Below are 26,017 nucleotides of genomic sequence, written 5' to 3'. Positions count from 1 at the left end.
TTCGCTTCTTTTCCTGTTAAATGATATCTTTCACAACACAATACGTTTTTATTTTTATTCCTATCTGGTGGACTGCTCCCTTTTTGTATGATACAGGCCTAGATCGTTGTCTGCGGGTATTGATGAATATCAATGGTGTATGAATTGATCGAGAACAAAAGTAGAGGTATAAATTACACATCCATGGATTCCCTAGCTTAGTTCGCAGGAAGCTGACGCACCATGCGCAGAATCTCCGACTCATGATCTCCAATGACGGCACGGCCGTTGGTCCAGTCAACAGTCTAAAAAAGAAACCAATTAGCAAACGGCAACTCCACTTCCACTTCCAATTCCAGCCCAACATACCACAGGTCTAACAAAGTTCTCATTATCCTCCTTAAACTTCTTCAAAGCATCCTCCGCATCACGAGCCCCCTTCACAAGCTCCGCAACACCATACGTCACCTTCTCGCCAGGACCGCCAATACCACTGACAGGCGAGACATAGTCCAAGATACTGCGCAGCTGGTCCAGAGTCGGCGGGCTGGTAGTGACCTCGAGCTCGAAGTCGCCACGCTGCTGCTTGGCGTGTCGGGAGTGGTCACTGGCCTGGTCTTCGGTTGCGACTTCGCCGGCTGTTGCGGAGGCCTGCTTGAGGATGTTGAGGGTGCGTGTCGACGCCGCCAGCGAGGGCGAGTGGAAGAGGGTGATTGGGTCGAGTGTTTTGCTCTGGGGTTTGTTAGTGGGGTGTTTTTGGAGGAGATTGGGGATTGGGTTACGTACGAAGCGGAACATTGTGGTTGGATTGAGGTGTGTGGATGGGAGGAGGTTGAGGTTGACGGGGAGATTTGGGGGAGTTCCTGGATGATGTCATGTGCTCGGGCTAGCTCGGCTCTGCTGGGCATTTCCAAGCATTCCAACGTCAACTTGTTGAATATGCAGGCTCACAGTAGATGTGGCCAATAATCAATTAATGAACACACTTGGATTTCTGATTCAGCTATCATTTTATCCACAGTAATCTTTCTTCTTTTCAAATATCAGCTACCACCTCCCAAAGAGCTCTTGGTGTACACTAACCCGATACACCAAACCACTACCAAGCTTCGTACATGTGAATGGCAGTGAATGGGACATGAATAAAAATAACAGAAATTAAAAGAATGAGTTATTGATATCGGTCGATGTGGATTGGAACAAGAGCAGGAGCAAGAGTATGAGTATGTGAAGAGCTGGAAGGCAGAGCCTAGTATATACCTGTCTCTTTCACTTCCCACTTTTTCTGTCATTCGCTAGCTTAATGTCCCTAAAGTAAAACCTCGGAAAATTTTGGGGGTTTTGTTTCTCAGTCTGCCAGCCACTCACAGCCTAGGAGCTGGTGATTTTCTCTCTAACCATGTCACCAAATCCGACCATGCAGATAGTTGCCCAAGCTGCAACACCAATACGAGGAACCACACCACGGAACAAACCTCGAACACCAGATGTACGAACAATGTACATGAATGTCGACGCCATCGTTACAGAGGCCGGACGGTCTGGGTTGGCTTTCATCGATTGCATCTCAACGCGAAGTACCTATTCCAGTCTGTCAGTCTATTCCAAGTTCCATAACCAGGAAAGCAGCACAATATCATACCTCGAAGGGTTGATTCCAGCATGAAAGAGCTCCACCAATCGTTGAAGCCAAGATTTTCTCTCCAACTTTCAACTTTTCATCGCTGGGCTTGCCGCTGATCTTTCGGATGCTGTCTTCCGCGAACCTCGAGATTCCAATTCGAGAAGACCATCCGGTCACCTGCCGAAGGGCCACGGCGTTGACACCCTTGTTGACACCACGAATGCCCTTTTCGCGGCAAATATTGACAAATGTCTCCATGGGGCCGGGGACTCGACCACCATCGGAACTAATTTTGGTTCTAGTGACCTCAACCGTCTTCATACATGTCGTCATGCCCATTGTCAAGTAAGACTGGGCGACACCTCCTCCAATACCACCGAGAACACCGCAAACCGTCGGAGAGGCCCCGAGCTTGGTTTTGGCGTGATATTCAATCTCACCAGAGGTGAGGACTAGAATTGCACCTTTGGTGGTTGCTTCTAACCAAGCCTGTCTTTTCCATTAGTGATTTGTCTTGTTCCCAGCAAGTGAAAATTGAATCTTACCCAGGGGATCAGACCTTGGTAGAAGGCAGTGACCTTTCCACGAGCCCATGTTTTCTGCACTGCATTACGAAGATAGTCTTGTCTGTTGGCCGCTAACTAAATTCATGGATATCGTCATTTAGGACCAGTCCTTCCCCATACAGGAGAATACTTGACTCACGTGGGTCTTGAGAACTTCCATGGGCTGACCCAATGTTGTCACTTGTCATAGGTCAGCACCCAAGATCTGAATGTCAATATTGTCTGGCTCACTCATGCATACCTTGAAATATGTTCATCACAGATCCAACTGCCAGATTTCTAAATGGAATAGATCTCCTCTGCTCATGGACATCTTGTGTCGTTTGAGAAGGACTTGGCATGAGAGGTTTCGATTCCATTGTTGAAGATTGCCGCAAGAATGACTTGAGACAAGTTGCCCAGTCTGAGAAATATACTACTATCTTGTTTCTGAATCGGGATGATCCAATCGGATACATCCGACAGATGATTTATGGGGCCGGCTCATCCGATGACCCCACAGCGACGAAGTCTGAAAAGATGAGACAAGGCCCGACAAAAAGATTCTATGAGATCTAAGTAAATAAAATGAGTAGAGCGAGATAAATTGTTGATATGACTTCAATCGTGAAATGGCAAGGAAATAACATAATCGAAAATTGCATTCTATACTCGGAAATCCATGAATGAAATGCGACCAGAGTCATGTCCAAGGGCAAGCAGAGTTTCATGAATCGCGAAAGAAGCAGCCCTGGACTCGGGAGGAAGCCAGAGGATCTTTTGCTTCTTCAATGTTACCCAGTGGCCCTTATCTATCAAGCCCAACTGCAATGGGTTGCGGGTATGGTCTTGGTGCCTGGAGCTGGAGTTGAAGTTGAGACATGAGCTGTCTTGGGTTAGATTGGGTCTGAGAAGTGGAATGGTTATAAACCAAATATGCCGCAGGACGCCTGTATCCGTGTGCCAGAGCCGTATCGTGTTATCAGTGGAAAGAGACACCAGCAGCCTGCTGTCTTGAGAGAAGAACACCCGGTCAACCGAGCTTGGATGAGTATTGAGGGTTTGCATTAAAGCACCCGTCGAGGTATCCCAAAGCCGCACTGTTTCGTTATCAGGGCAGTATGCTAGCAAGCGACAATTCGGTGAAAAGGTAAGTGGAGAGTCCCAGCCTGAATATTCATCCAAAGTCTGGCAAAGGATAGCTGTCCAGGGATTCCAGAGCTGTATCGGCCTACCCTCAGAACTTATTGCTACTAGCTTTCCATCGGGAGAAAAGGCAACATTCTTTAGGCGGACTTCAGAATCAACATGAAGACTTGCGAATAGAGTGTTTACAGCAGTCACCCAAAGTATCAGGTCCTCGATTGAGCTAGAGGCAAGCACTTGATCATCTTTAGGGTAATAAGAATTTGGACCCAGAATCTCAATGCCTTTAAGGATAAGCTGTAAGACACCTGTTGAGCTTTCCAAAAACCGGACTTTGCCATCACACCTGGATAGCAGGCATCGGCCATCAGGAGAGAAGGATATAAATGGACGTGGAAAGCCGGGTAGATCATCATCGAAAACATGCATCAAAGTGCCTGCCGAGACATTCCATACTCGAACTAGTGCGTCTCTGGAGCTGGATGCCAATAGCCGACCGTTGGGGGAAAATGTGACCGAGAAAACATCGTCTGAATGGCCCTCGAGAGTCCGCAGTAGAGTTCCTGTTGCGGGATCCCAAAGCCGTATTCTTCCACCACGAGATCCGGACGCTAGTACCTGGCTGTCTGGGCAAAACGCAATTGAGTAAATCCGGCCCGAGTGACCACCGAGAGTCTGGTGAAGGGCGCCCATCCTAATATCCCAAAGTTGGACTGTGACTCTTGTAGAGATACAAGCCACCCACCTGTTGTCGTGAGAAATGGCTATTTGATTGAAGCTTGTATCGATCTCATCTGTAGACCGCAAACAAGACCCTGTCGTAGTATCCCGCAGCTCGGCATTCCCACTACCAGAGCCACAAACTAGGAACCGACTGTCGGGCGAGAAGGAAATCCACTCAATAGAGATTGATGGCTTGATGGTATGAAGGCGGCCTTCTGATGCTGTGTCCCAAAGCCGAACAGTCCCATCAAACGACCCAGATACCAGCAGCCGGCCATCTGGGGAAAATGCCATCCACTCAACCGAACAGGAATTTTGCTTAGGCCCTTCTTGTACGCTGAACACCTTCGTATCCCATAACTTCACTGTGTGATCACCAGATCCTGATGCAAGGAACCGGTTATTCGGAGAGAATGCGACAGATGTGACAGATTTTGTATGACCTTCAAAGGATTGAAGCAAGTTGCTCGCTTTATTTCCCCAATGGCGAACTATTTGATCAGAGCAGCCAGATGCAAGAAGACGCCCATCAGAGGAGAAGGCTACTGAATTCACTTGGGTGGTATGATCCTCGATACATAGCTCCATAACTCCAGTCATGATACTCCACAGTCGGACGGTCTTATCCGCAGAGCCAGATGCCAGTAGCCGGCCATTGGGAGAGAACATAACAGAATAAACGGAACTTTGATGGCCTGCAAGAGCCTGTAAAAGAACTCCTGTCACGGGGTTCCAGATTCTAATGATTTTGTCGGAAGAACCAGAGGCTAGCATCTGTCCCTTAGAGGAGAAAGCGACCGAGTAAATCAACGATGTATGGCCCTTGATAACCCGTAGTAAATCACCCGTACCAGCTTTGTAGACTCGAACCGTCTCGTCGTAAGATCCGGATGCCAAAAGCCCGCCATCGGAAGAGAAGGCCACTGAGCTTACCGAGCTCGTATGGCCTTTGAGGGTATGGAGTAGATCTCCTGTCGCAGTGTCCCAGAGATGCACTGTTTTATCACCAGAGCCAGAGGCTAACAGCTGTCCGTTCGGGGAAAAAGCCGTTGAATTGACGGAGCCCTCATGAGCCTTGAGGGTGTGCTGTGCTGTCCTCGTCCTGCTGTCCCAAATCCTGACCGTGTGATCACTGGAGGCGGATGCCAGTAGTCCATCGGAAGAGAACGCTATCGAGTTGATTGAACTTGTGTGACCTTCGAGTGTTTGTAACTCTGCGCTCCAGTTCTCTTTGACTTTTGGTGGCCGGTACAACCAATCAGGAAACTCATTTCCAAAGCAACAGCGAATGATCGAAGCTCGAGGTGCAAATAAAAGTCCTGCCGAATAGACTTGGAGCGGTGCATCCTCAAATATTTGGCAATTTTTCAAAAGAAATCGTGTCCCATCATACAAAAACTCTCGCATTCCAGAATTATCGCTGTGCTACAGGTATCAAGATATTAGTATACATGGAATGACATTTCACTCGAAACTCACTGGTATAACCACCTGAAGGTGATCCAACAATCCCGCCAATTCTGATGCAAGACCCATCAGACTCATTGCTTCCACCCATTGCAGGAAAGATCTCCGAAGAAAGGCCAAACCATCTTCTATGACATGATCCAGGTCTACGCATTGTGCCATGTGATGTGGCCAATAGCGAAAAGCGTACTGTAGCTCTGCGGGAAGAAAATGCTGGATTGTTTGGCGATCCAACTCTGCGCGGCTGGATCCGTCACTTTTAAGGCGACATATATTTCTCCGTAGTTTCTGACATGCCTGGAGACATTTTGTCGTCAACACATGGTGTGTTGCTGTCTCGTTTACCCACAATGGGGATTTTTGGCGAGTCTCAGAATGGAGAAGATAATCCCGAAATGATAAGTGAAATAGGCGTATTGGTGCAGAATTGTCACTTGGTATAACCAGAACTGAGTGAAGTGGGTCTAGTCTGAGTTGTATAAGTCTCTCGGGGAGGCCTATTAGTCTTGAAAGCGAGGTAACTGATAGTGGGCTTTGTAGAGTGACAATCGCACCGACTATTTGCCGAAATTCTTGGACCAATAGCTCTTTCTGTCGCGCATCCTGCCCGTGAAGAAGTCTCCCAAGCACAGGGAGATATGTTCCATCCAGCTTAGAACCATGATTTCGATATGCTAGGATCTCGGCAAGACTTTCCAGTGGATCCCAATATGGATCCTCAAGAATCCTACACATCGTGGCGGCAAAGATGAACAATGGAACGGACAAGAAGACTAACTTTCGAAGATTCACAAGTCCAGGCCATTCTGGAGGAAGAATAGATTTCCGTTCATCCCTAATCGCTGAGAGTCTGTGTTGTAGGTAAAAATTTATGTCATGCTCGATCACGTTGTCAGAGATTTCATGGAGAACAAACTGCTCGTAATAATGGGATGCGATCTTCTCAAATCCTAGTCGAGTCGGTAGTTCTGGCCTGCTAGTTAGGAAAACTCGCAGTTGTATATGCTTTAGCTTCTGCAACTGCGGCAAAAGCTGCAAAACAAGCCGCACATCTTTCTCTGAATCACATTCATCCAATGCATCCATTACTATCATGACAGTCTGTACTGAGGGTTCAGATAGCGAATCAGATGGATTTTCGGAGTTCAACAGTGGTTGAAGTATCAAATTGGAGAATTGTTCTCCCATTCCCTTCATTGCGATAGAGGGGTCATCGTGAACTGCTTGTTGAATAGCAGGCTGCAACCACCGAAAGTTGGTCCCTAGTTGTCTTGCGATCGTTGAGAACAGTTTTGCCGAGCTTCCACGGTCATTTTCGCCCCTCTTGAAGAAAAAGCTCGCACCCAACGTGTCATTTTGGCTGCAGAACTTTGCCACTGTTCGAGAGATACTCGATTTTCCTGTCCCTGCCATTCCATTCAGCCAGAATATACACCGGCCATGTGTCGAGAACGCCCATTCTTTGATCTGATCGAGCAGCTCCGTCCTTGTGCCTGGCAGGCATTCTTGTTCATGCTGATCCGCTAGCGAATTAAACATAGCCGCATGAACAATGGGCAACTTGTCATTCGGGTCTATATAAGGATGAGTATGTACGATCGAGCACGAAGTACGGAGTAAGCCCCATATGATACCTGATAGAAGTTGAAACTCATTTGTTATTGAACCATAGTTGATTCCTGTCTGCGATCCATAATTTGACCCATTGAATGCTACTTCTTGTGCCATGATGATATGTTTGTGGGCTCGTAGAGGGTTGGTCAGTATCAAGTACTATCCATGGATATGGCAAAGAAATCTTCAAAAAGGTCGACCTCAATATGACATATACCTTGCAAAGAGAAAAGGATAAAGTCATTATATTCTCTTGTGCCCCGACGTGCACCCCTCAGTCGTCAACTCAGCCCCGCCATCATGTGATTCACCGTATTCGTACACACTCATATTCCGGTCAGGCCAGCTGGTGTTTCAGCTGGGAAGCACTTGTCGCATGAAATCTATCAGTTGGGCTTCGCATCAGAGACAGAAGCTATTAGGAGGTGGCCTTGGTCGAGAATCATGCCTAGAAAATGAACTGTTTTGAGCAACTTACCGTTATCTGATCATTTAATCATTTGACCGGGGAATGGCAATGGCCAAGGGACCGGATATATCCGACAAAAGAGCTGTGGGGTCGGCCAATCCGATGACCCCACAGCGACGAAGTAGGTATGAGAAGATGAGATGGCCCACAGCAGAGATCCCCGGGTGATGGACTTGTCCTAACCTGAAATTCTAAAATGCGCTGGGCCAGATCTCTTCTAGCTTCCGTTCATATTCAATTCGGTGTGTGGTATTTCCCAGCGTGCTGGTTTAGATACAAGAATCGAACTCACCCAGATAAACTCCTAGCGATCGCTGCAATGAACCCTGTTGCTCCAAGCTGTGGCATAATGGCCACCACGAATCCTGAGGATTTGCCTGATGTTGGCCTTCTACCCAAGGGCACCTTCGACACCCACGTACATGTCTTTGACCCAAGACTGGGTCCGTACGCAGCGCATCGAGCATACACCCCCGGCGATGCTCCCTTGAGTGAACTTCTTTCCTTCAGCAGGAGTCTGTCCGCCGACAACGACTCTAGCACGCTTATTCTGGTCCAGCCTTCTCCCTACAAGGCAGATTGTACGGTGATGCTGAAGTCTCTGGGTGACCTAGCCAAGCACGGGAAAATGGCTCGGGGAATTGCCGTCATCGACGTCAACACTGTGACTGACCAGATGCTGGAAGAGATGCATGGCCTCGGCGTCAGAGGAATCAGACTGAATTTCCAGGCGGATGATAAAGGCATCCATATACCGAGCCTGATTGCGATTCTGAACGAGTCGGCACGACGCATTCGGCATCTACCTGGCTGGAAAATCCAGATGTTTGTACCTGGTTGGACATGGGACGGTTAGTATACACTGCTATCTTCTTGACGACCGTGCTGAACCTCTATAGCATTGCATGAGCCTATTCTTGCTCTTCCAATTCCCGTGATCGCTGATCATTTAGGAGGCATGTCCGCATCATCAAAACTGCCAGAAGCACTCAAATCAACACCATTAGAGCAGCCGGGACTGAAGTCTCTCGTTTCTCTTGCTCAGGCTTCCCGCGTGGTGATCAAAGTGTCTGGACTTTACAGGATATCCAATGACAATTCCACAAACTTCGCAGACACGCGGCCAATTATCGAGCACTTCGCCCATGAGGTTCCCAACCAGCTTATCTGGGGTAGTGACTGGCCGCATACCGGAGACGGCCACAATCGAACGGCCAGCTCCGTTCTCGTCAAGGAGCCATTTAGATTGATTGATGATCGTGGGATATTGGCGAACCTGCAAGATTGGATCGACGATGAAGTCTGGGACAAGATGCTGAGACAAAACCCAAAGCGCCTTTTTCTTTAGATAGTAGTACATATTATACAAGCTCAACGAGATTGTCGTGTTTTTTCCTCCGCCACCTCCTTTAGACAGATAATCAAATACTCGTTTTGAGCCTGGTTGGTGGGCATACTCTTAGCCGGCACAAGGGCTGGGACAAACATTGTCATTCCAAGAATGAATAACTCCAAAGATCAGCAGCCCCCATGTCGAATCCTTCTGTAAAAAGGTCCGCCCAGGGTAGATCGACTCTGACGTCGGGAAATTCGCCAGCGAGCTCTTCATTCCTGGCTGGCGTGACAACTGCATGAGTCTGCAGACCAAACCATGACTGAAATTCCACATCGACATCGGCGTCCGGGATTGGGCCAACATCGAAGAGTGTCAAGAGTGAGTTAGCCAATCGCTCGACGATGCCAGAGCACTTTTCGCCAATTGTGCGACCGTCGGAGATGCCTCGAAATAGGGTCAGGAAAGTGAGGATGTTGGTTTCGACAACTGGTTTGGTCAATTCTTGACGTAATTGCTGGGATGCACGCAAAGCGTAGAGCATCGTCACAGCAGCCAAGAAAAGTGAGTGGATCGCCACAAAGGTGTATTTGATACGGTTTCTTGCGTAGAGAGAGCTATAAGATGTGATCAGTCCAATGGCAGAATCGGTGCAAATCCGAAGGTCGTCAGAGGATGGCATCGGTGCCGCGCGAGACGGACGGTATAGAGAGAGAACGGCATGGTGGAAAGCGATTTGGAACCACTCTGTTGATTGGTATGTTGAAACTGCGCCGATGTAGCGTGGTGCACTGATGAGCCATTGATTCAGGCTAAGATAATACGCTTGGCGGGTGGTGTCCAGCTCCACCGAGCCCATTGGACCGCATCGTATGGAATGGAAAGTTTTGTAGACTGCGGCGTTCGTGAGTCGCAGCTTGATAATATGATTGAATGTGGAGGTGTCCATCAGCTGAGGGACCGCGAGTTCGTTCACGTCGGAAACGTCAAATGAATCTGTCAATTGATCATCTCTCAACTGCAGCGGCAGCGGTACAGTTATATCAGACTCCTGTATCGCAAGAGGTCTTCCCATGTTGATTGCCATGCTGCAATGAGTCACGTAGGCACTCCAGAAGACCCTTTTAAACAGTTCGGCGCGAAGAAGACTTTGGCCCGAGATGCTTTCTTTCCTGTGTAGATCCAGGTCTATAGCCATCTGCAGGGTGATCCCAGAAGTGTACCACATATTGACGGATTGCGGTTCGTTATGGCCATACATGCAGAGAAGTAGAAAGCACTGCATGCACTCGAAATCTTCAACGCTACTGAGCACGTAGACGTCTTGAATAGCCCGTCTGAAAAATTGCTTGTGGCGTTGTATATCCCATTGCTGAGCCCATGCCTTGTCTGTAGCGGCAATCGCACACACGATGTTGACGAGGAAATTCGAGGTCACTTTTGTGGGCGAGCGCGCGAGGAACGGTGTCAAATGTTCGCTCACAAAGCTCGGTCGATGGAGTACTGGTAGATAGGTCCATCTTCGATCAAAGAACGTATTGATTAGGCTGAGGTAAGTGTTCTCGTCTGGCTCAGTGAAGCTTTCCATATCACAGGATGCAGCCGTATCAGGGTCGTCTCCCCATAGCTTCCATGCGCTACTCATTGCACTTGAATGAGACTTCCCGTTACTAGTACGGCATGGGAAGCTTGGTCGAAGAATCCTATGCAAAGAATGGAGGTTCAAATTGGCCTGTGGGATTTGTGTGATCCCCATGTCGCAAGGGACACTCTGTGAGCCGGTAGCTGGAACCGACTGTGGCAAACTCTCCGCATGTGCTACTCTCTGAGCTGATATTTGTAGATTTTCATGATCACGCAACAATGCAGCATACTGTTGCTCGGCAATTTTCAGCCTCGAACGAAGCGATTCACACTCGCATTCGTGAGATTGCGCGAGCCGAGTTGACGGAACACAGGTGGTCCTCGTGGCAGCACAAGCTCCACATGGAACTCTTCCATCACACTGATTTTTTTTTGTTAGGCGTGTGCAGTCTTGTTGAGCTAGGGAAGAGCAGGTACCTTCTGTTTCCGACGTCGGCATCTCTCACAGGCAGCGGCACTACGCGTCAAACCCCGGCGATGCCGACGAGGAGTTGACTCCGGGCTCGCAGACCGCTCAGTCATTTCCACTTATTATTTGACGTAGCATAGATCATACTCTGACGATGTCAGCACGGACAAGGTCAAAGCCAAGCGGCGAGTAGATTGGAGAGTGCAGGTCCTGGCGCGGGCGGCTGGGCGCCAGATCCAGCTGACAAAGCAAGGTTGCCCCCCGGGGCCCCGGGGCCCCGACATCCCAGAGACAGACAGCCTGCAAATGCAGCCTCAGTCTCTTGAACTCTTGGAGAGTGTTTTAGAAGGTGTCTGGGCTGAGCGACAAGGTGGAAAGAGCCAGTGGTATGGAACAAAACTGGAGGTCGATTATCTACGCCGGTATCTAGAACTGGCAAACATGCTTTTCCTGCACCTTCCCTACTAGCTCTGCATACAAAGTAATACCCAGCCGCCAGAGTGCGGGGAATTCAGCCCTGGGGCGCATGTTGAATTCAATATGCCCATGTGGGTACTAAGGTGGGTGTGCTACTGAATTGCCGCTGCCGGCATTTGACATCAGGGTTATGCAAAATCATTTTAGATGGATTTCTCAGCAATTGGGAAATATGGACACTGCAAGTGGTCTCTATATAACAGGTCGCTGTTTGATCATCGTTAAGAGACATTCAGGCGAGCGAGGGATACTAAACCTTGTCAAGTCGACGAAGAAGACAAGAAGAAGAGAAAGAAGAAGCGAAGAACAACCAAATGTGCAGTTAAGTTTACAAGTAGAGCAGAAGCAATAGAAGAACAACAAGACACAGTAAGCGCACTATTAATAGCGTTTCTTAGCCATCAAATTCAACGCACTTCCCTCCCTGAAGTATTCAATCTGCTCCGCTGTGAATGTGTGCAGAAGCTCAGTGCGCCAGCTCTCCCCCGTCGAGGGCTTGATCTCCAAAGATACTGATTTTCCAGGAGCCAGGCTTGCGAGTTCGACGATGCTGATGCGATCCGATGCATGAATTCGATCATAGTCAGCCTCGTTTGCAAAAGTCAAAGCGAGCATGCCCTGTTTCTTGAGATTCGCTTCGTGGATACGAGCAAAGCTCTTAGCAATGATGGCAACTCCTCCTAGGTATCGAGGTTGCAAAGCAGCGTGCTCTCGGGAAGAGCCCTCGCCATAGTTGTGGTCGGCAATCACTACCCACGGGCGGCCCTTGGACTTGTAGTCGCGGGCTGTGCCTGGTACGTCGCCGTTCTCATTTGTGAGTTGGTTCTGCACATTATTCACAGCGTCCGTCTCGGCATTGACCGCTCCGATCAATGTGTTGTTGGAGATATTCTCGAGATGGCCGCGGTAGCGGAACCATGGACCGGCAGGAGTGATATGGTCCGTGGTACATTTGCCCTTGGTCTTGATCAGGATCAGACAATCGTTGAAGTCCTCACCTGCCCATGGGTCAAAAGGCTCCAATCGCTGTAAGCGCAGCGATGATGGATCAATCTGAATTTCAAGCTCGCTGCGATCTCCGTTCGGTGGCGCGGTGTACCCGGTATCAGAATCCAGATAGCCCTTGCTTGGAAGAAATTGGGCGGTTGGTGGCGAGAATGTGAACTTTTCACCGGAGGGAGTTGTGAGGGAATCAACAGTAGGATTGAATGAGAGATCTGGGGAGAAGATCTTACTCATCACCATCTCTGGGGAAGTGAGGAAGATATTTGTGGCAGGATTGGAATCCAGACGACCGGAGAAGTTGCGGTTGTATGATGTGATAATCGAGTTTGGAGTTCCCTGTATTTCTGCGTCAATCAAAGCCATGTTTATTGGTGCAAAGGAGGTCCAACCTTTGGTACGTCAGCTCTATCCCAGGAGCCGCAGCATGGTCCACACGCATTGGGCAACATGGTAGCTCCCAACTTCTCGAAGACTTGGAGAATACCGGCTTCCTTAAGTGTGTCACGAGTTTGTAAACTGCCGGGAGAGATGAGCAATGGCATCTGTGGCTTCAGCCCTGCGTCAAGAGCTTGTTGCGCCAAACTGGCAGCACGTCCCATATCTTCGAAGGAAGAATTCGTGCAGGATCCGATCAGACCTGCAGTTAATTCAGGTGGCCACTCATTGCTCTCGACAGCTGACTTGAATTCTGAAACAGGCGTAGAGAAATCGGGCGTGAATGGGCCATTGATGCGAGGCTCAAGGGCAGACAGGTCGATCTCCATGACATTGTCATATTTCACCCCTTCGTCCGCACAGAGTTCCGAGGACACGCTTTCCACAGCCCTGGCCATATCCGCGCGACGGTTCGCATGCAGATATAATGACATCTGAGGAGTGTAGGGGAATATAGAAGTGGTTGCGCCTGTTTCAGCTCCCATGTTGCAGACCGTCGCCATACCAGTAGCAGATAGTCTCTGCACACCAGGTCCAAAGTATTCAATAATTGAACCAGTTCCACCTTTCACGGAGATCATTCCGGCAACGGTACTAATGATATCTTTGGGCGCCGCCCACGGGGATAGCTGACCAGTGAGGCGCACACCCAACACTTTAGGCGCGGTCAACTCAAGCGGCAATCCGGCCATCACGTCAACTGCATCAGCGCCGCCGACACCAATAGCAATCATACCCATACCGCCAGCATTGGGCGTATGTGAGTCTGTACCAACCATCATTCCACCGGGGAACGCATAGTTTTCCAGTACGATCTGATGAATGATACCGGCGCCTGGCTTCCAGAAACCCATGTTGTACTTCTGGCAAGCACTCTCCATAAAGTCGTAGACTTCTCGATGGGCCTCAATTGCGCGCGGTAAATCCTGGGCTTCGCCATCTCGACTGACGATCAGATGGTCACAATGCACGGTGGTCGGAACGGCAGAAGATTCGAGACACGCGGACATGAACTGGATGAGAGCCATTTGGGCAGTTGCGTCTTGACAAGCGATGCGAATTGGTCGAAGTTTCAACTGTGATTTCCCACGAGTGATTGGTCCGTCGAAGTCATCGTCGAGGTGGCTGTACAAAACTTTCTCAGAATATGCCAGAGGCCGATTTAACCTGTGGATGTCAGCAAAGACCGAAAGGTTTGAAAGCTCAATAAAATACCTTCTGCGAACCTCTGCCACCTTCTTTTGAAATCGACTCAAGTCAACGACATGGTTTGGTTCAAGTCGACTCAGCTGGGCTTTTGACGTGGCAAGAGATGCGTAGGCTCTGGCAAGCCTAGCCGGGCCTTGAGGGGGGCGTGTACACAGTCGAAGCAGCATTGACTCTGATTCGAAATGAAAAGAAGTTGATTTGTGCCAGTACTCCAAGTTCTGTTGCGGTCATTATTAGTCTTAGCTTTCGTCCTATGCTGTCATCGGATACTTCCGTTGATTCGGATGGATCCGAGTGTCCCCAACTCAGCATCTATATGCAAGAGCAAGTATCGTTGGGAAAGCACCTGTCCATGGGAAGAAAATTTTCATTTGTCGGTTCTATCGGTTCTCGTACTGGTATGAAATCTTATGATCTATCAGTCGTCTTTGAATATCTCTAGTTGCTCTTGGTGAAGCGTGAGGTGATTTTTTGGGCACACAACTCGGTGGTAAAAAAGACGCCAAACGTCAACTCGTATCCTTCAAGTTGCTATTCAAAATATGATACTGAGTTATTTGCAAGAGTGGTGTGTTTCCCAAATCGCACTTTCCGACAGGCGCTCTCATGCTGAGAATGTCCTTATTCTTGCTGCACTGCTCATCCGCAAATGATACCGCTGTGATTACCACTCTGAAATGAAATGAACTACTACTTATCGAGATCGGTCAATTTAGCTTTCTGGTATTTAGAAATAGTTCTCTTGTTGGAGCCTGTGATCCGTGGCTACCTGGTTTGTCGGGCTCCCGGCAGTCATCTAGACAGCCCCAATTCTCTACTCGGGGAACATTTTGAGGCAAGCAATGTTTCACAAAGAAAATGTGATTTAACAAAAAAACCGATGATAAGAAATGGAAGAGAAGATGCAAGAAACAACATGCAGAAGCATGTGCGTGGAAACAGATGTCCAGGTGACCCCCGAACAGTTTGGCGAGCCATTATTTGCTTCATCATCGAACTGAATCGTGATCTGAATCATCTCCATCGCCATCCGCATCATCAAACAGCAACCTCAGACTCCAGTTCTTCAACCTGATGACCAAGATAATAGACAAATTGAGGAATCTCGTCAAAGTCAACTGGCTCCAAAAATATGCCGAGATCTCTAGTCTGCCGAACATGTTCTTCGTCGTAAGAGTCACGGGTTGAGAGAACTTCAACCATGTGGCTATGCCATGGACCGCTCAGGAATTCCACGATTGGTAACTCGAGCTCGTCAAACCAAGTATCGAATTTTCCAACAAGCTGATCAAGCTGCTTATATCGATGTTTGTCCTCATCCTGAATGTTTTGTACCTCCTCTTTGTCAATGACAAAATCTCTATAATCCCTGGCAAACGCATGATCAATTGTGACGCAGCATGTATGTCTCAATCCAAGTGCTTCGAATGTCAGAAATCGGATAATACTGTGGTCCCGTTCTAACGTCGTTTCTGTCAAATCAATGAGAGAATTCAAAAGCCAGAGATATTCGGCCCTCGGATTGCCGCGAGAGGATTGATACCCAAGACTTTTGTTACAACTCCGGAGAGCGACTGAAAGTGTGGTACAGCCACCATGGCAACATGCGCAGACACAGCAGTCTTGGACAGATGGAATGAGCACAATGCTGCCTTTTCTCTTTTTGGCCCACTCTAGTGAGACTTGAGTTCTGTGAGGTATTTTGCTGAAAGATTTGTCAGAAATAATGGCCGATAGGAGGTGGTCGGCAAAACGAGAGCTCACGCGATGAGCGATTGTTGTGTCCGAAAAGGGGAGTCTTTTTAACATGGATGCCCCTTTATCAACAAGCCAGGCCAGAAGATTTCTCTGAAACTCGTAATCCAGAGCACAGCTCATCAGGGGCGTCAACTCACGATAACCCGGTATATCAATGTCTCGAAATCCAGCCCGGTATAAATCATCCCAGGCATCCAAATCACACAAACATGAATGGTACAAGGGCTGATAATTCTTCGACTCATATCGCATAGAGCGATGAAGCGGCTGCCCATTGTTGATCAGCTCAGTGCATATTTGAGGCACATGAACATCAAAAATTGACTCAGAACTGGAATCTCCAAGGATTTCAGCAAAACTTTCTGGTGGCAAGCGTGACCGGGCCAAACCAAGTAGGATTTTGCGTCGATTGGCGTATTCCTTGATCAAGAGCAACCGGGCCTTCTTTGACTTGCACATGCATATATCGTAGGCTTCAAAATTGCATCCACCTTGTAAGAGAGGCATAATTGAGTCACAGTAATCATCACAGTCGGAATCATCGGTATCAATGGTCCTATATGGACACATTCGCAGGGTCACCTCAGATGCCTCAGCCCCGAACTCCAAGAGGACACGGACACCACCAGGCCATCCTACTGCCAATTCAAGAAATGATGGATGCCCTACATTGCCATTGGTCAAGTTTGTATTCCCGGATTGCAATGCTTTTCGCAGTTTCAGCTCCGACTCCAGCAAAATCTTTTTGGCAAGTTCAGGTAGATCCGCCACTTTGCAAGTTATTGGTCAAGGACGGCACGAAAGTAATGTTTCATCAAGCAACACGGAGAACTTGGAACTTACGTTCAGTGTCCCTACAGAGAAGGCGCCGAATATTTTCTTTTCCATGTCGCGTCCGGGGCAGGTGTTTCACAATAGCACCATGATTGATGAGGTACAAAGCAAACATTTCATCATTTGCTCCCCATTTAGCATTTAGGACATTAAACATCATGTATTGAGGGTCGTCGAGTTTCAAGTTGTAACCGCACTCAATCATGAACCGGAGGAATTTGGTCAATCTGACTCTGGGTTCAAGCTTTCCAGTGCGATAACCAATGGAATTCACAATAGACACGGTCCGCTGAAGGAGTCACTTAATTGGTCAAAGTATTACGTGGTTCTACTTACCTCTACAATCGACCCTCCGTCTTCATGTATATCGCCAGGTTCAAATTTGCCTTTTGAAATGGCTTGTTGAAAATCACCGATTATTTCATTCTCAGACTCTCGGAGTGAGTTAGGATCCTGCATCATCCAAATCCGACGCAGGCGTTCAAGTGAAACTGCGTTTTCTACCCAACTGCCTGGACCCCGATAGGCCTGCACCTCCAAGACCGGTGCAATGGAAAACGCTCCCGCTGAATATGAAAGCGAGAATGAGAAAGTGATCTGTCGAGCAAGCCAACCACTGTAATATCGGAACAACTTCTTGGCTGAGTCTTCACGGCGAGCGCGCTTGGTGGATAGTGTCATTGATGACAGACGAGCGTCGATATTCAGGTCGAAATCATCACCTTGGGTGGTGGGATTGGATTGTGAATTCAGGTCAGCGAGATTGGCGTGTTCCTCACAGCGATCGCACAATGATTTCAGAACGCTAGGTGGTAGCATGATATTCTGTGGGATAGTCGACAGAGTAACGTGCTACCAGGATGCTTCAATTAGCGTAGGAAGCTTGTTATCTCGGTCAAAGTCTTACGATTTCTTCAACAAGTTTCAGTGTTCTTTCTGTTGACTGGGATGCCTTCTGTGTCCGTTTTGCAGTGAATCTAGACAGTTTTAGTCATTCAGAAGAAGTAGGTTAGATTTTGTGGCACTCACATTGTCAATGCAAATTCGATGATTGATTGTACACTCTCCAGATCATCCTTGATATCTCGTAAAGCATCTCGCGCACGAACTGGATAAGCCGCTTTCTTCAGTTTGTTCCGGAATTTATCCGTCAGGCTGCTGGAAATGACAGGCTTGGCTTCGGTGAGCCTCTTCTCGAGCCTCGTTAAATGTCGCTTGAGCTCTGATGCCTTGTCCGTTATGTCATTTGCAGTGTTAGGGTCCGTCACTTGAGTGTCTTCGACGAAATCGCGTAGCTGCTTCAGCGGTTCTTTGAGTGATTCGGCTTTCCAGCCGATACTTTCGAGGTCTGCATCATAACCCCGCCATGAGTCGACATAGGTTGTGATTTCTTTGCATAGTTGGATGCCCAGTGAGATGATACCGACCGTGCCACTTGCAATCGAGAATGGATCACCCATGACGAGCTCGGTTCTTGTGTTTCTTCTGGGCCCAGAGTGACTTGGTCGGTAGTTGCGGGATCGAAATGATTTTCAAGTTGGGAAACAAGGTGCACAGGTGGTTGCTTGCAGTGCAGATCCAACCTTGGAACACACCGACCGACACAAGCACAGCCATAGACAACTCAATCTCACAGCCCGGATCTAGCGCTTGATTTGGGGGCTGGCGCTTACCTCAAACAAATTCAACTCGCGTGGCCCCAATCAACCCCGGAACACGATGTGGGCCATATGCATCACAGCCTCGCCATAATAGTTCAGAGTCAGCAGATATGATCCATAGATGCGCCTAGGTTTTGCTAGCAAGATCCAGGTAGAGCCTCCAGGGCTGGAGGGGCTGCTGTTTTCTCCTGGGGATGTAACTGGTCTGCCAAATAGATGTTGAAAATATCACAACTTCCAAACCCATTTTCCACAAGGCTGAGTCCGGTTTGTCTGAGCCGTGGTTGAACTGATGGGGGGACATATGAACACCCGGGTGAAAAGGCATATCATGCATACCATGGGACTTGGCAGGTGGCAGTGTAACATAGAAGTGCTGCTAAACTGCACTCTGGCTTGCACCTGGGCACTTTTTTGGGAATCACAGCCTGGGAAGTCATCAAAAGGCCATTGCTGATATCTTTCTTGCTCAGGTGGCTGTCAAAGTGCTGTGTTTGCAATATCTTCAATGTGCTCATATATCCTCTCCTAACTTTGTGCCCGTGAAAATAGTTCATTTATGAGGATAGGATAGAATAAATAACATCGAGAGGAGAGAGCATATACAACTGCTACCAAAAAGTCCATGAATCATCCAAAATAGTTTGGTAAGAAAAGTTGAATGCTGCTAGGTTTTAAACGTGTCGAATATATAGTTCCTCGTCTTGAATGAAGTTGAGAGCTCATTTGTGAAAAAATCATTTGCCTTTCACCTGCTCTATACAACAGATAGAGCTTTATATCTCACTTGAAGACATGAATCAGAAATATAAAGAAACCAAAAGGCATCAACCTTGGAAGTCAAGAGGAAGTCAAGAAGGGATGCACGTGACCGTATCCCGGCGAACCAAGTGTTTACCAAAAGTTTTGGATCTGCGCCAGCTTTTGGTTCACTCCCTTTCATCTTTCTTTCTCCCCACACCGTCCATTTTTGCGATGGAGTACCACGCTGTCCCACCTGAGGAGCGCGCCCGAGATGAGAAGGGCAACCTTCTCCCTTGGGGATATGTCTACAAAGAGTAGGTCAATTGTCGCTGACCAGCTTCCTACCTGATGCTAACCCCTCCCCCAAGTGAAGCTCGCAATCCTCGACGACCAGCAGAAGAGTCAGGCCCCTTTGGCAAACGACGAAATGCTCGATATGATAATGCCCGCTCACGAACACGAACTGGAACGCCAGCCAAGCGAGAAAACCCCAATGTTGCCGAGTTCGGGCGACTCTTCTCAATGCAACAACAGGACGAGGAAAAGACACACGGACTGCCCAAGTCAACATCCTCCTCCAGCCTAGATAACCCACGCAAGCAGAAGGAGCTTGTCGCGACCGAATGCATACTCTATGGATATCGAGACAAGGACCACGAGTGGAAGGTCATTGATAAGTACGAGCGCATTTCACAGGGCATGATTTGCGAAGATTACCCTCGCACCGACCCCAACGCAGCCAGCCACTACACCCAACTACTGAGCGGCGGGGACGTCGTGATCCGAAACCTGTCCGCCGATGCGAACCGCAAGTCCAAGCGCTACGCCGGTGGCTTCCACTGGATCAAAGTCACCTACGACTCAACTGAGGCTGCCGATCGCGCGCGCTTCTTTTCCCCACAGGTCATCGACGGTCACGACGTCTACTGTGAATTATACCATGGCCACGGCCCGGCTGAGGATGCTCCCATCCCTGCAAACTCCACCAACACTCGGTCCCAGCGCACCGCGCGCACCCTCACATCCTCCCACTCAACCGCATTCCTGTCCAGCTCCAGCAGGGATCAGGAGCGCATGACCCTGCCCCGATCCTTCGCCATGAACAACCTCGCCAGCGTCCCCGACATCCCAGAATACGAAGGCCAATCCAACGACTCCTCCACCATCGACGAAGGGACCGTCACATCCACCGCAACCTCCGCAACCGCAACCGCCACACCCTCCTTCCAGCAAGACTCGTTCACATCCTCCTCAACGTGGACATCGGGCGCCAACACCGATCAAGGCGCCGTGCACCGCCGTCCAAGCTCCATGGCCGACGACACTACCCGGGCAGCACCGGACAGTGAATTCATGACGCATATCCCCACCATGCGTCGGACGAAGCTGCGCCCACTCGCCGAAGCTCTCCCGCCACAGCCTACCATGACAGAACGGGTGTTGCGCTCGATTCCCATTCTCAGCTGGTTCACGGGCGACATCGTTGGGGAGGGGCCTATAATTCGTGAAGACGGGCTGTTTGATTGGGATTCGTCGAGTATGTACTGGAGATTCTGGTACACATTTGACTGTCTCCTGTCCACGGATATGTGTGGATTGAAGGAAGATAATTGAGTTGGATTACGGGGGAAGTAAATTGAAAGAATAGCCACGGTATCAAGTCCCGAGATGGAAAATGTACGATAGCCACAAGCCAAGGGGAGAAAGGAGCAAGAAGCAAGAAGAAAGTCAGAAGCAAAACCAGAAGTCCAAGTCAATGCTAGAACACAAGAACGCCGATAGGTTCAAATGCGCAATTGAAATCTTGATCCTGCATATAGCACATAGGCCGAAACGGAGGTAAACGGAACGGAGGTCAACAAAAAAAACCAAGCTCTCTGCGAGCTGCAATTTCATTGATCATGGGAACGAATTTTTAAATATTTATTCCTTGGACTCGAAGTTCTCGCCCTCGACGAGATCGGGGATATCATCCTCCTCATCGTCCTTCTTATCACCCTGCTGCTTCTGCATGTTCTGGTAGCTCTCAGCGAGCTTGCGGAGGGAAGCCAGGCTGTCGGGGCCGAGCTGGTTGAGGATGTTGGGGACGAGCTCGGTGAGCTCCTTCTCCTCACCGTTACCGTAGAGAGCGAAGGTGTTGGAGGGGGCGGCGGCGTGGACTGAACGCAATTAGCATCAGCGTCTCTACGCACCGAGCTAGAGAGCAAGGATTCGGGATTCATGACTCACCACGGGGGTTGGCGAAGTGGATGACGTTGCCGTCCTCCTTGAACATGTTGACCTCCTCGATGCCCTGGAGGGGCTGAACGTTCAGCTTCTTAAGAGCGGCCTGGAGCTTCTTGTCGTCGGCACCGGAGTTGCGGACGACCTTCTTGACCTTACGGCGGGGAGTACCCTTGCCACTGGAAGAGGTTAGTACATATCGATAGAGGAGGGGAGTTTGTCGGCCCAGCGCGGATCAGAAGTCGAAATGCGAGTGCGAGTGCGAGTTGCGATCGCGATCGCGATCGAGCAATCCAAAGAACCGGGACGAGACAAATGAGATCGAAAGAATACGTACCCTGCAAAACCAGTTAGTAAACAAAAAGTTGGATTCCATTAGGAGATGGGGAATGGGGAGGAGGGGGGGTAAAGTGAGATTGCCACGGAGCTACCCAAGACGCAATGCAAAGAACCAATCCAACAGCAATTCGAGTTGTATTTGTTCTTCGCTTGATCCTTGATATCTCCCGCATCCCAGCTTTCCGAATAATTCACGTACCAATGCGGGCATTGGCGGACATGGCCTGGAGCTTAGCCAACTTTGCCTGATCCATGATGAAGGTGGGAAGTGCTGTGGACTCGTTAGCCGGGTTCGAGAGTCGAGGGTCGAGAAAATGGCGAAGAAGTTCACGTGTATTGAACGAGAAATTCTTCGGCAATTGATTTCGACGGTGGAATCAGCGCGTACCGGTTGGTGGTTGTTTTTGGGAGGGAGATGGAGAGGGAAGATCGTGAAGTGGGAATGATGATGCACGAGAGTTTTGTGTGGGGGTGCAAAATCGATTTCGCTAATACGGACGGGCTTATTGAATGTTTACATTTACAACTTCATTGCTCTCTCTTTGCTTTGATTTAATTCTATTTCGTTATGTTCTATTTTCTGCGCTGCGAGGAATTTCCACTGCGGTTTCCAGCGTTTGTGGGATGATGCTCGGCTAAACCCTAATCGGGACTGACGTTCGTCTACCCGCGAGACTATACGGACATCTACAACATTCATAGTATCTGCTTCAATTATTTCATTCAATAACTACGTGTATAGCACAGAGAGACAACAGTGCATTTCCCTATATTCCCTATACTTCCATCTGCTGTTCTTCCTCCTGCTGCTTCTTCTCCCACTTACTAAAGTACTTCTTGCAAGGATGTTTCTCCTGAAACCCAAGCAAAGACTTGATCTTCGCATTAGAGAAAGGCGCTTCGAACTCCTCCAGATCCCGAGTGATGGGAATATGTGGAAACTGCGAACTCAGAAACTCCCTTGTCGGACTCAGATTGGTAATATGATCATTGGTAGCGTTGAACACCTGAAACCCCAACCCATCCGTCCGCAACGCAGCCTCACACATACTCCCCAAGTCCCTCGCATCGATATAAGACCACCCATGCACCTTCCACAGCAGTGGCTCATGAACATAGCTGTAGAAGATCTCCCCATCGTACTCTTCCGGCTCGATGACGCGAGCAATGCGGAGACTGTAGATATCCGCATCGAAGCGGGAAGCGAAGCCGCGCGCAATGCGCTCGTTACAGAGTTTCGCAATGGCATAAGTATCAGTCGGATTAACATCCAGATCTTCATGAATGGGAAAAGAAGGGAAATTGGCATCGCCTTGCGCGAAAGAGACGCCGTAGACGGTGACGCTGGATGCGATGACGATCTTGCGAATCCCTAATTTGCATGCGGCTTCGATGACGTTGTAGGTGCCTTGGGTGTTGGAGCGGAAGGTCTCGTTATCTGGGACGAGCATGTTGCGCGCGTAGCCGGCGAGGTGGACGACGGCGTCGGGGCGGGGCGGGAGACCTTCCGGGAAGGGTTCGCGGAGGGACCATTGGCCGGACAGGGCGTTGAAGACCTGGCCGCTGTCGGCGAGGTCAGTTTTCAACGTGTAGACTTCGGGATGGTCCATGGGGCTGAGGTCGAGGTTCAGGATGATATGGCCACTTTTGAGGAGCTCGGAGATAACGAATTGGCCAGCTTTGCCGGAGCCACCGGTGACAACGATGCGACCCATTTCATTTGATTTGCAGATGATGTTTTGGGGATTTTATAAGATCAAGGGCTGAGGAATGGATCTGCCATAGCTGCTGGGATTGGGGCGAGATGACCGAGATCGAAATCATCATGATGCCATTTGCCTCCGTTGCTCGGTATTTGATGCGACCAGGGATGAACGAGAAGATTGACTGAATCAGCAGATAAACAAAAGGTGTTTCATTCTGAAATGCCATGGATTATAAATGGGGCTAATCTCAGGTCTCAATGAGCAATTAGCAACTTCCCGCAACCTGTTTGTCAGTCCACTCCCACAGCTGTTTCGCAATCTCCGAGTTCTGGACAAAGGAAGTACCGCCACTGCGGTATCCAACGGGGGTATAATAGGCTCCGTTCTCGAGAGAATCTTTCGGCGATCCAGCCGCCCAGAGAGAATTGAGTGCACCGCTCCTCACAGTTCGGAAAAACATAGACCCCATAGTGGTTATACTGTACTTCATCACAGAGCTCAGCTGCTTGGTGTGCTCATAGAGACCGCTGTCAACAGCGCCAGGGTGAACAGCCACTGAGGTAATCTCCGGATAACGACGGGCAAGCTCCGCAGCGAAGAAAATATTAGCCGACTTGGAAGCGCCATAGCGGGTCCAAGTACTGGCCTTCAGCAAGGAAGGAGTAGATGTCATCTCCTCGAAGGACGAAGGACCAACGGCGTGGGCTGCCGACGCAACAGTCACCACGCGGACATCTGGTTCCTCCTCCTTGGCGCGTTGCATATCAACGGTTTTCAGCAAGGTCGGCAGAAGTAGCTTGGTAAATAGGAAGTGTCCAATATGGTTTGTCCCGAGCTGGATCTCAAATCCCTCTGTCGTGCGCGTAGGCGGGTTCCCCATCGTCCCCGCATTGAGGATCAGTAGATCCAACCGATCACTATCGGTCTGGAAGCTGTGTGCGGCGGCGCGAATGGATTTAAAGGACGAAAGGTCGAGGGAGAGGAAGCGAATGTCGGCGGAGGGGAGTTGGCTTTGCAACGAGGCGATTGATTCGCGCGCTTTGCTCTCCGTGCGGGCGGCCATGTAGATGCGCGAGGGGCGGTGTTTGGCGAGTTGGAGGATGGTCTCTTTGCCGATTCCGGCATTTCCTGGGAAAGGTGTGAGTGATTATCCGAGCGATTGGATTGGAATTGGACTGGAAGACCTACCTCCTGTGACAAGGACGACTTTGTCCCGTAAACTGCGGATGTCGCGGTCCGGTTGGAAGGAGGCCCCTAGGGCGCCAAATGTAGTTTCATTGAGGGTCGGACCGAAGCTTGAGAGCGCTTCGCGAGGATGGCGTAAGCTGTAGGTTGCAAAGCCGCGGACGGCCACGATGTCGCGGAAATCCATGGGTGGTCAGGTTGGGTGAGGTTGGTGAGGGGAGGTCGGCCGAGGTCGAGTACAGCCATATTGGAGAGAAACATCATCAACCTTGGCAGGAGCTTCCCAGCTGTGGAATTGAAGGCGAGGATGAGGAGGAATGGGGATTCGGAGGAAAAGGTAGTTAAATGTGCCATTTGGACCTGAGAGCTTTCCAACCGGCCTGTTCTCTGCTGTAAGCTGTGCTATACTGCATGGTCTCTTCTGCACACCATGGTACAATATTCATATAGAGAAAGTCGACGACTCGATGAAGCCACCACTACTCCGTACTCCGTAAGCCACAAATGAACTCCGAAGTACTCCTTATGAACCACTGAAAAGCGTGCATAGTGGCTTCTTCAGCTGATGCCAAGATGCTGCAGAGTCCGAACTACTGCATCGAACGTATTTCCCGGCCCCCATTCTCTTCACTTTCCACCTCATCTTTCTAGTATTTCTAGCAAACACATTCACTGCAATTTCAGCCATGCATTTCCTCTGTCTACACGGTGCGGGTACAAACCGCGATGTAAGTGACAGACGGAGCAGTCAAGCGGATCCAGCTAAGACCAAGTCCAGATCCTCGAACTCCAAACCGGAGGACTATGCAGCAAACTCGAAGAAAGTGGCCATCAATTCACCTATGTGAACGGAAGCCAGACAGCCAAAGTTGAAGATGGTGTGTGAAGAACGCCCTACCGAGTCCATCAGACTCATCTACTCAGAGCCCCTCTGACCCCGCCAGAACTGGAGGGCCTTGTTGACGGCCCCTTCTACAACCACTATTCCCGCGGTGATTCGCCAGGATCGACCGTCCTAGAAGCCTTTGACCACACCAGGCGCATTATTAATGCTCAAAAGGCTACCGGAAGGCCCTTTGATGGAGTGCTGGGCTTCTCGCAGGGTGCTGCGCTGGCCGCATCTATGATCATTCACCACAGCAGGACCCGCCCGGCGGAACCACCGCTGTTCCGCGCCGCTGTCTTTATTTGCGGAGCGACACCCTGGGATCCTACGGGATTACAGCATCTAGAGCGGAAGGACGCCTACCCCATTGGGATTCCCACGGCGAATATCGTCGGTAAGTTGGACTCGCTGTACCCCGAGAGCATGAAGCTGGCGGATCTCTGCGAGCCCTCTAAAATGTCTTTCCACGATCATGGCATGAAGCATATGGTAGCGTTTGATGTGAAGAATACCGTGGAGATGGCTCGGGTGATCAACGAGGCGGCTGCCAAGGCCTAAGACTGGGGATAGGCGAAAGTACATAAGCAATCTTGGTATCATTG

At 49.5% G+C, this 26,017-nt stretch overlaps 12 protein-coding genes across 12 annotated transcripts; 3 read left to right on the top strand and 9 right to left on the bottom strand.

Moving 5' to 3' along the window:
* Positions 1-197: 197 nt before the first annotated feature.
* N7506_012292 (uncharacterized protein) lies at positions 198-777 on the bottom strand (the record flags this gene model as incomplete). Its single annotated transcript, XM_056961583.1, has 2 exons — positions 198-284; positions 349-777. The coding sequence occupies 2 exons, from the start codon at positions 775-777 to the stop codon at positions 198-200; spliced, it is 516 nt and encodes a 171-aa protein (XP_056806117.1).
* Positions 778-1,350: 573 nt separating this feature from the next.
* On the bottom strand, positions 1,351-2,329 carry N7506_012291 (uncharacterized protein; the record flags this gene model as incomplete). Its single annotated transcript, XM_056961582.1, has 4 exons — positions 1,351-1,560; positions 1,622-2,092; positions 2,149-2,244; positions 2,309-2,329. 4 exons carry the CDS (start codon positions 2,327-2,329, stop codon positions 1,351-1,353), a joined length of 798 nt encoding a protein of 265 aa, XP_056806116.1.
* A 485-nt stretch (positions 2,330-2,814) lies between these two features.
* N7506_012290 (WD40 repeat domain-containing protein) lies at positions 2,815-7,212 on the bottom strand (the record flags this gene model as incomplete). Its single annotated transcript, XM_056961581.1, has 2 exons — positions 2,815-5,442; positions 5,497-7,212. 2 exons carry the CDS (start codon positions 7,210-7,212, stop codon positions 2,815-2,817), a joined length of 4,344 nt encoding a protein of 1,447 aa, XP_056806115.1.
* Positions 7,213-7,916: 704 nt separating this feature from the next.
* Positions 7,917-8,915, top strand: N7506_012289 (uncharacterized protein; the record flags this gene model as incomplete). The annotated part of the gene is made up of 2 exons (XM_056961580.1): positions 7,917-8,418; positions 8,467-8,915. 2 exons carry the CDS (start codon positions 7,917-7,919, stop codon positions 8,913-8,915), a joined length of 951 nt encoding a protein of 316 aa, XP_056806114.1.
* A 142-nt stretch (positions 8,916-9,057) lies between these two features.
* On the bottom strand, positions 9,058-10,545 carry N7506_012288 (fungal specific transcription factor domain-containing protein; the record flags this gene model as incomplete). Its single annotated transcript, XM_056961579.1, has 1 exon — positions 9,058-10,545. The coding sequence occupies one exon, from the start codon at positions 10,543-10,545 to the stop codon at positions 9,058-9,060; it is 1,488 nt and encodes a 495-aa protein (XP_056806113.1).
* A 1,266-nt stretch (positions 10,546-11,811) lies between these two features.
* On the bottom strand, positions 11,812-14,246 carry N7506_012287 (uncharacterized protein; the record flags this gene model as incomplete). Its single annotated transcript, XM_056961578.1, has 3 exons — positions 11,812-12,771; positions 12,825-14,037; positions 14,086-14,246. The coding sequence occupies 3 exons, from the start codon at positions 14,244-14,246 to the stop codon at positions 11,812-11,814; spliced, it is 2,334 nt and encodes a 777-aa protein (XP_056806112.1).
* Positions 14,247-15,117: 871 nt separating this feature from the next.
* Positions 15,118-18,131, bottom strand: N7506_012286 (uncharacterized protein; the record flags this gene model as incomplete). The annotated part of the gene is made up of 5 exons (XM_056961577.1): positions 15,118-16,607; positions 16,681-16,960; positions 17,008-17,523; positions 17,579-17,648; positions 17,701-18,131. The coding sequence occupies 5 exons, from the start codon at positions 18,129-18,131 to the stop codon at positions 15,118-15,120; spliced, it is 2,787 nt and encodes a 928-aa protein (XP_056806111.1).
* Positions 18,132-19,307: 1,176 nt separating this feature from the next.
* N7506_012285 (uncharacterized protein) lies at positions 19,308-20,690 on the top strand (the record flags this gene model as incomplete). Its single annotated transcript, XM_056961576.1, has 2 exons — positions 19,308-19,390; positions 19,445-20,690. 2 exons carry the CDS (start codon positions 19,308-19,310, stop codon positions 20,688-20,690), a joined length of 1,329 nt encoding a protein of 442 aa, XP_056806110.1.
* Positions 20,691-20,999: 309 nt separating this feature from the next.
* Positions 21,000-21,892, bottom strand: N7506_012284 (nascent polypeptide-associated complex subunit family protein; the record flags this gene model as incomplete). Its single annotated transcript, XM_056961575.1, has 3 exons — positions 21,000-21,235; positions 21,306-21,478; positions 21,834-21,892. The coding sequence occupies 3 exons, from the start codon at positions 21,890-21,892 to the stop codon at positions 21,000-21,002; spliced, it is 468 nt and encodes a 155-aa protein (XP_056806109.1).
* A 522-nt stretch (positions 21,893-22,414) lies between these two features.
* On the bottom strand, positions 22,415-23,353 carry N7506_012283 (NAD-dependent epimerase/dehydratase family protein; the record flags this gene model as incomplete). Its single annotated transcript, XM_056961574.1, has 1 exon — positions 22,415-23,353. The coding sequence occupies one exon, from the start codon at positions 23,351-23,353 to the stop codon at positions 22,415-22,417; it is 939 nt and encodes a 312-aa protein (XP_056806108.1).
* A 256-nt stretch (positions 23,354-23,609) lies between these two features.
* Positions 23,610-24,716, bottom strand: N7506_012282 (putative short-chain dehydrogenase/reductase family protein; the record flags this gene model as incomplete). Its single annotated transcript, XM_056961573.1, has 2 exons — positions 23,610-24,472; positions 24,533-24,716. The coding sequence occupies 2 exons, from the start codon at positions 24,714-24,716 to the stop codon at positions 23,610-23,612; spliced, it is 1,047 nt and encodes a 348-aa protein (XP_056806107.1).
* Positions 24,717-25,215: 499 nt separating this feature from the next.
* Positions 25,216-25,973, top strand: N7506_012281 (uncharacterized protein; the record flags this gene model as incomplete). The annotated part of the gene is made up of 3 exons (XM_056961572.1): positions 25,216-25,257; positions 25,308-25,407; positions 25,474-25,973. The coding sequence occupies 3 exons, from the start codon at positions 25,216-25,218 to the stop codon at positions 25,971-25,973; spliced, it is 642 nt and encodes a 213-aa protein (XP_056806106.1).
* Positions 25,974-26,017: the final 44 nt, after the last annotated feature.

Source organism: Penicillium brevicompactum, assembly GCF_028827555.1.
Source record: "Penicillium brevicompactum strain IBT 35665 chromosome Unknown utg000009l_segment0_segment0, whole genome shotgun sequence".
NCBI lineage: Eukaryota > Fungi > Ascomycota > Eurotiomycetes > Eurotiales > Aspergillaceae > Penicillium > Penicillium brevicompactum.
The sequence above is the reverse complement of the archived record's forward strand: the minus strand, read 5'-3'. Positions and strand labels throughout refer to the sequence as shown.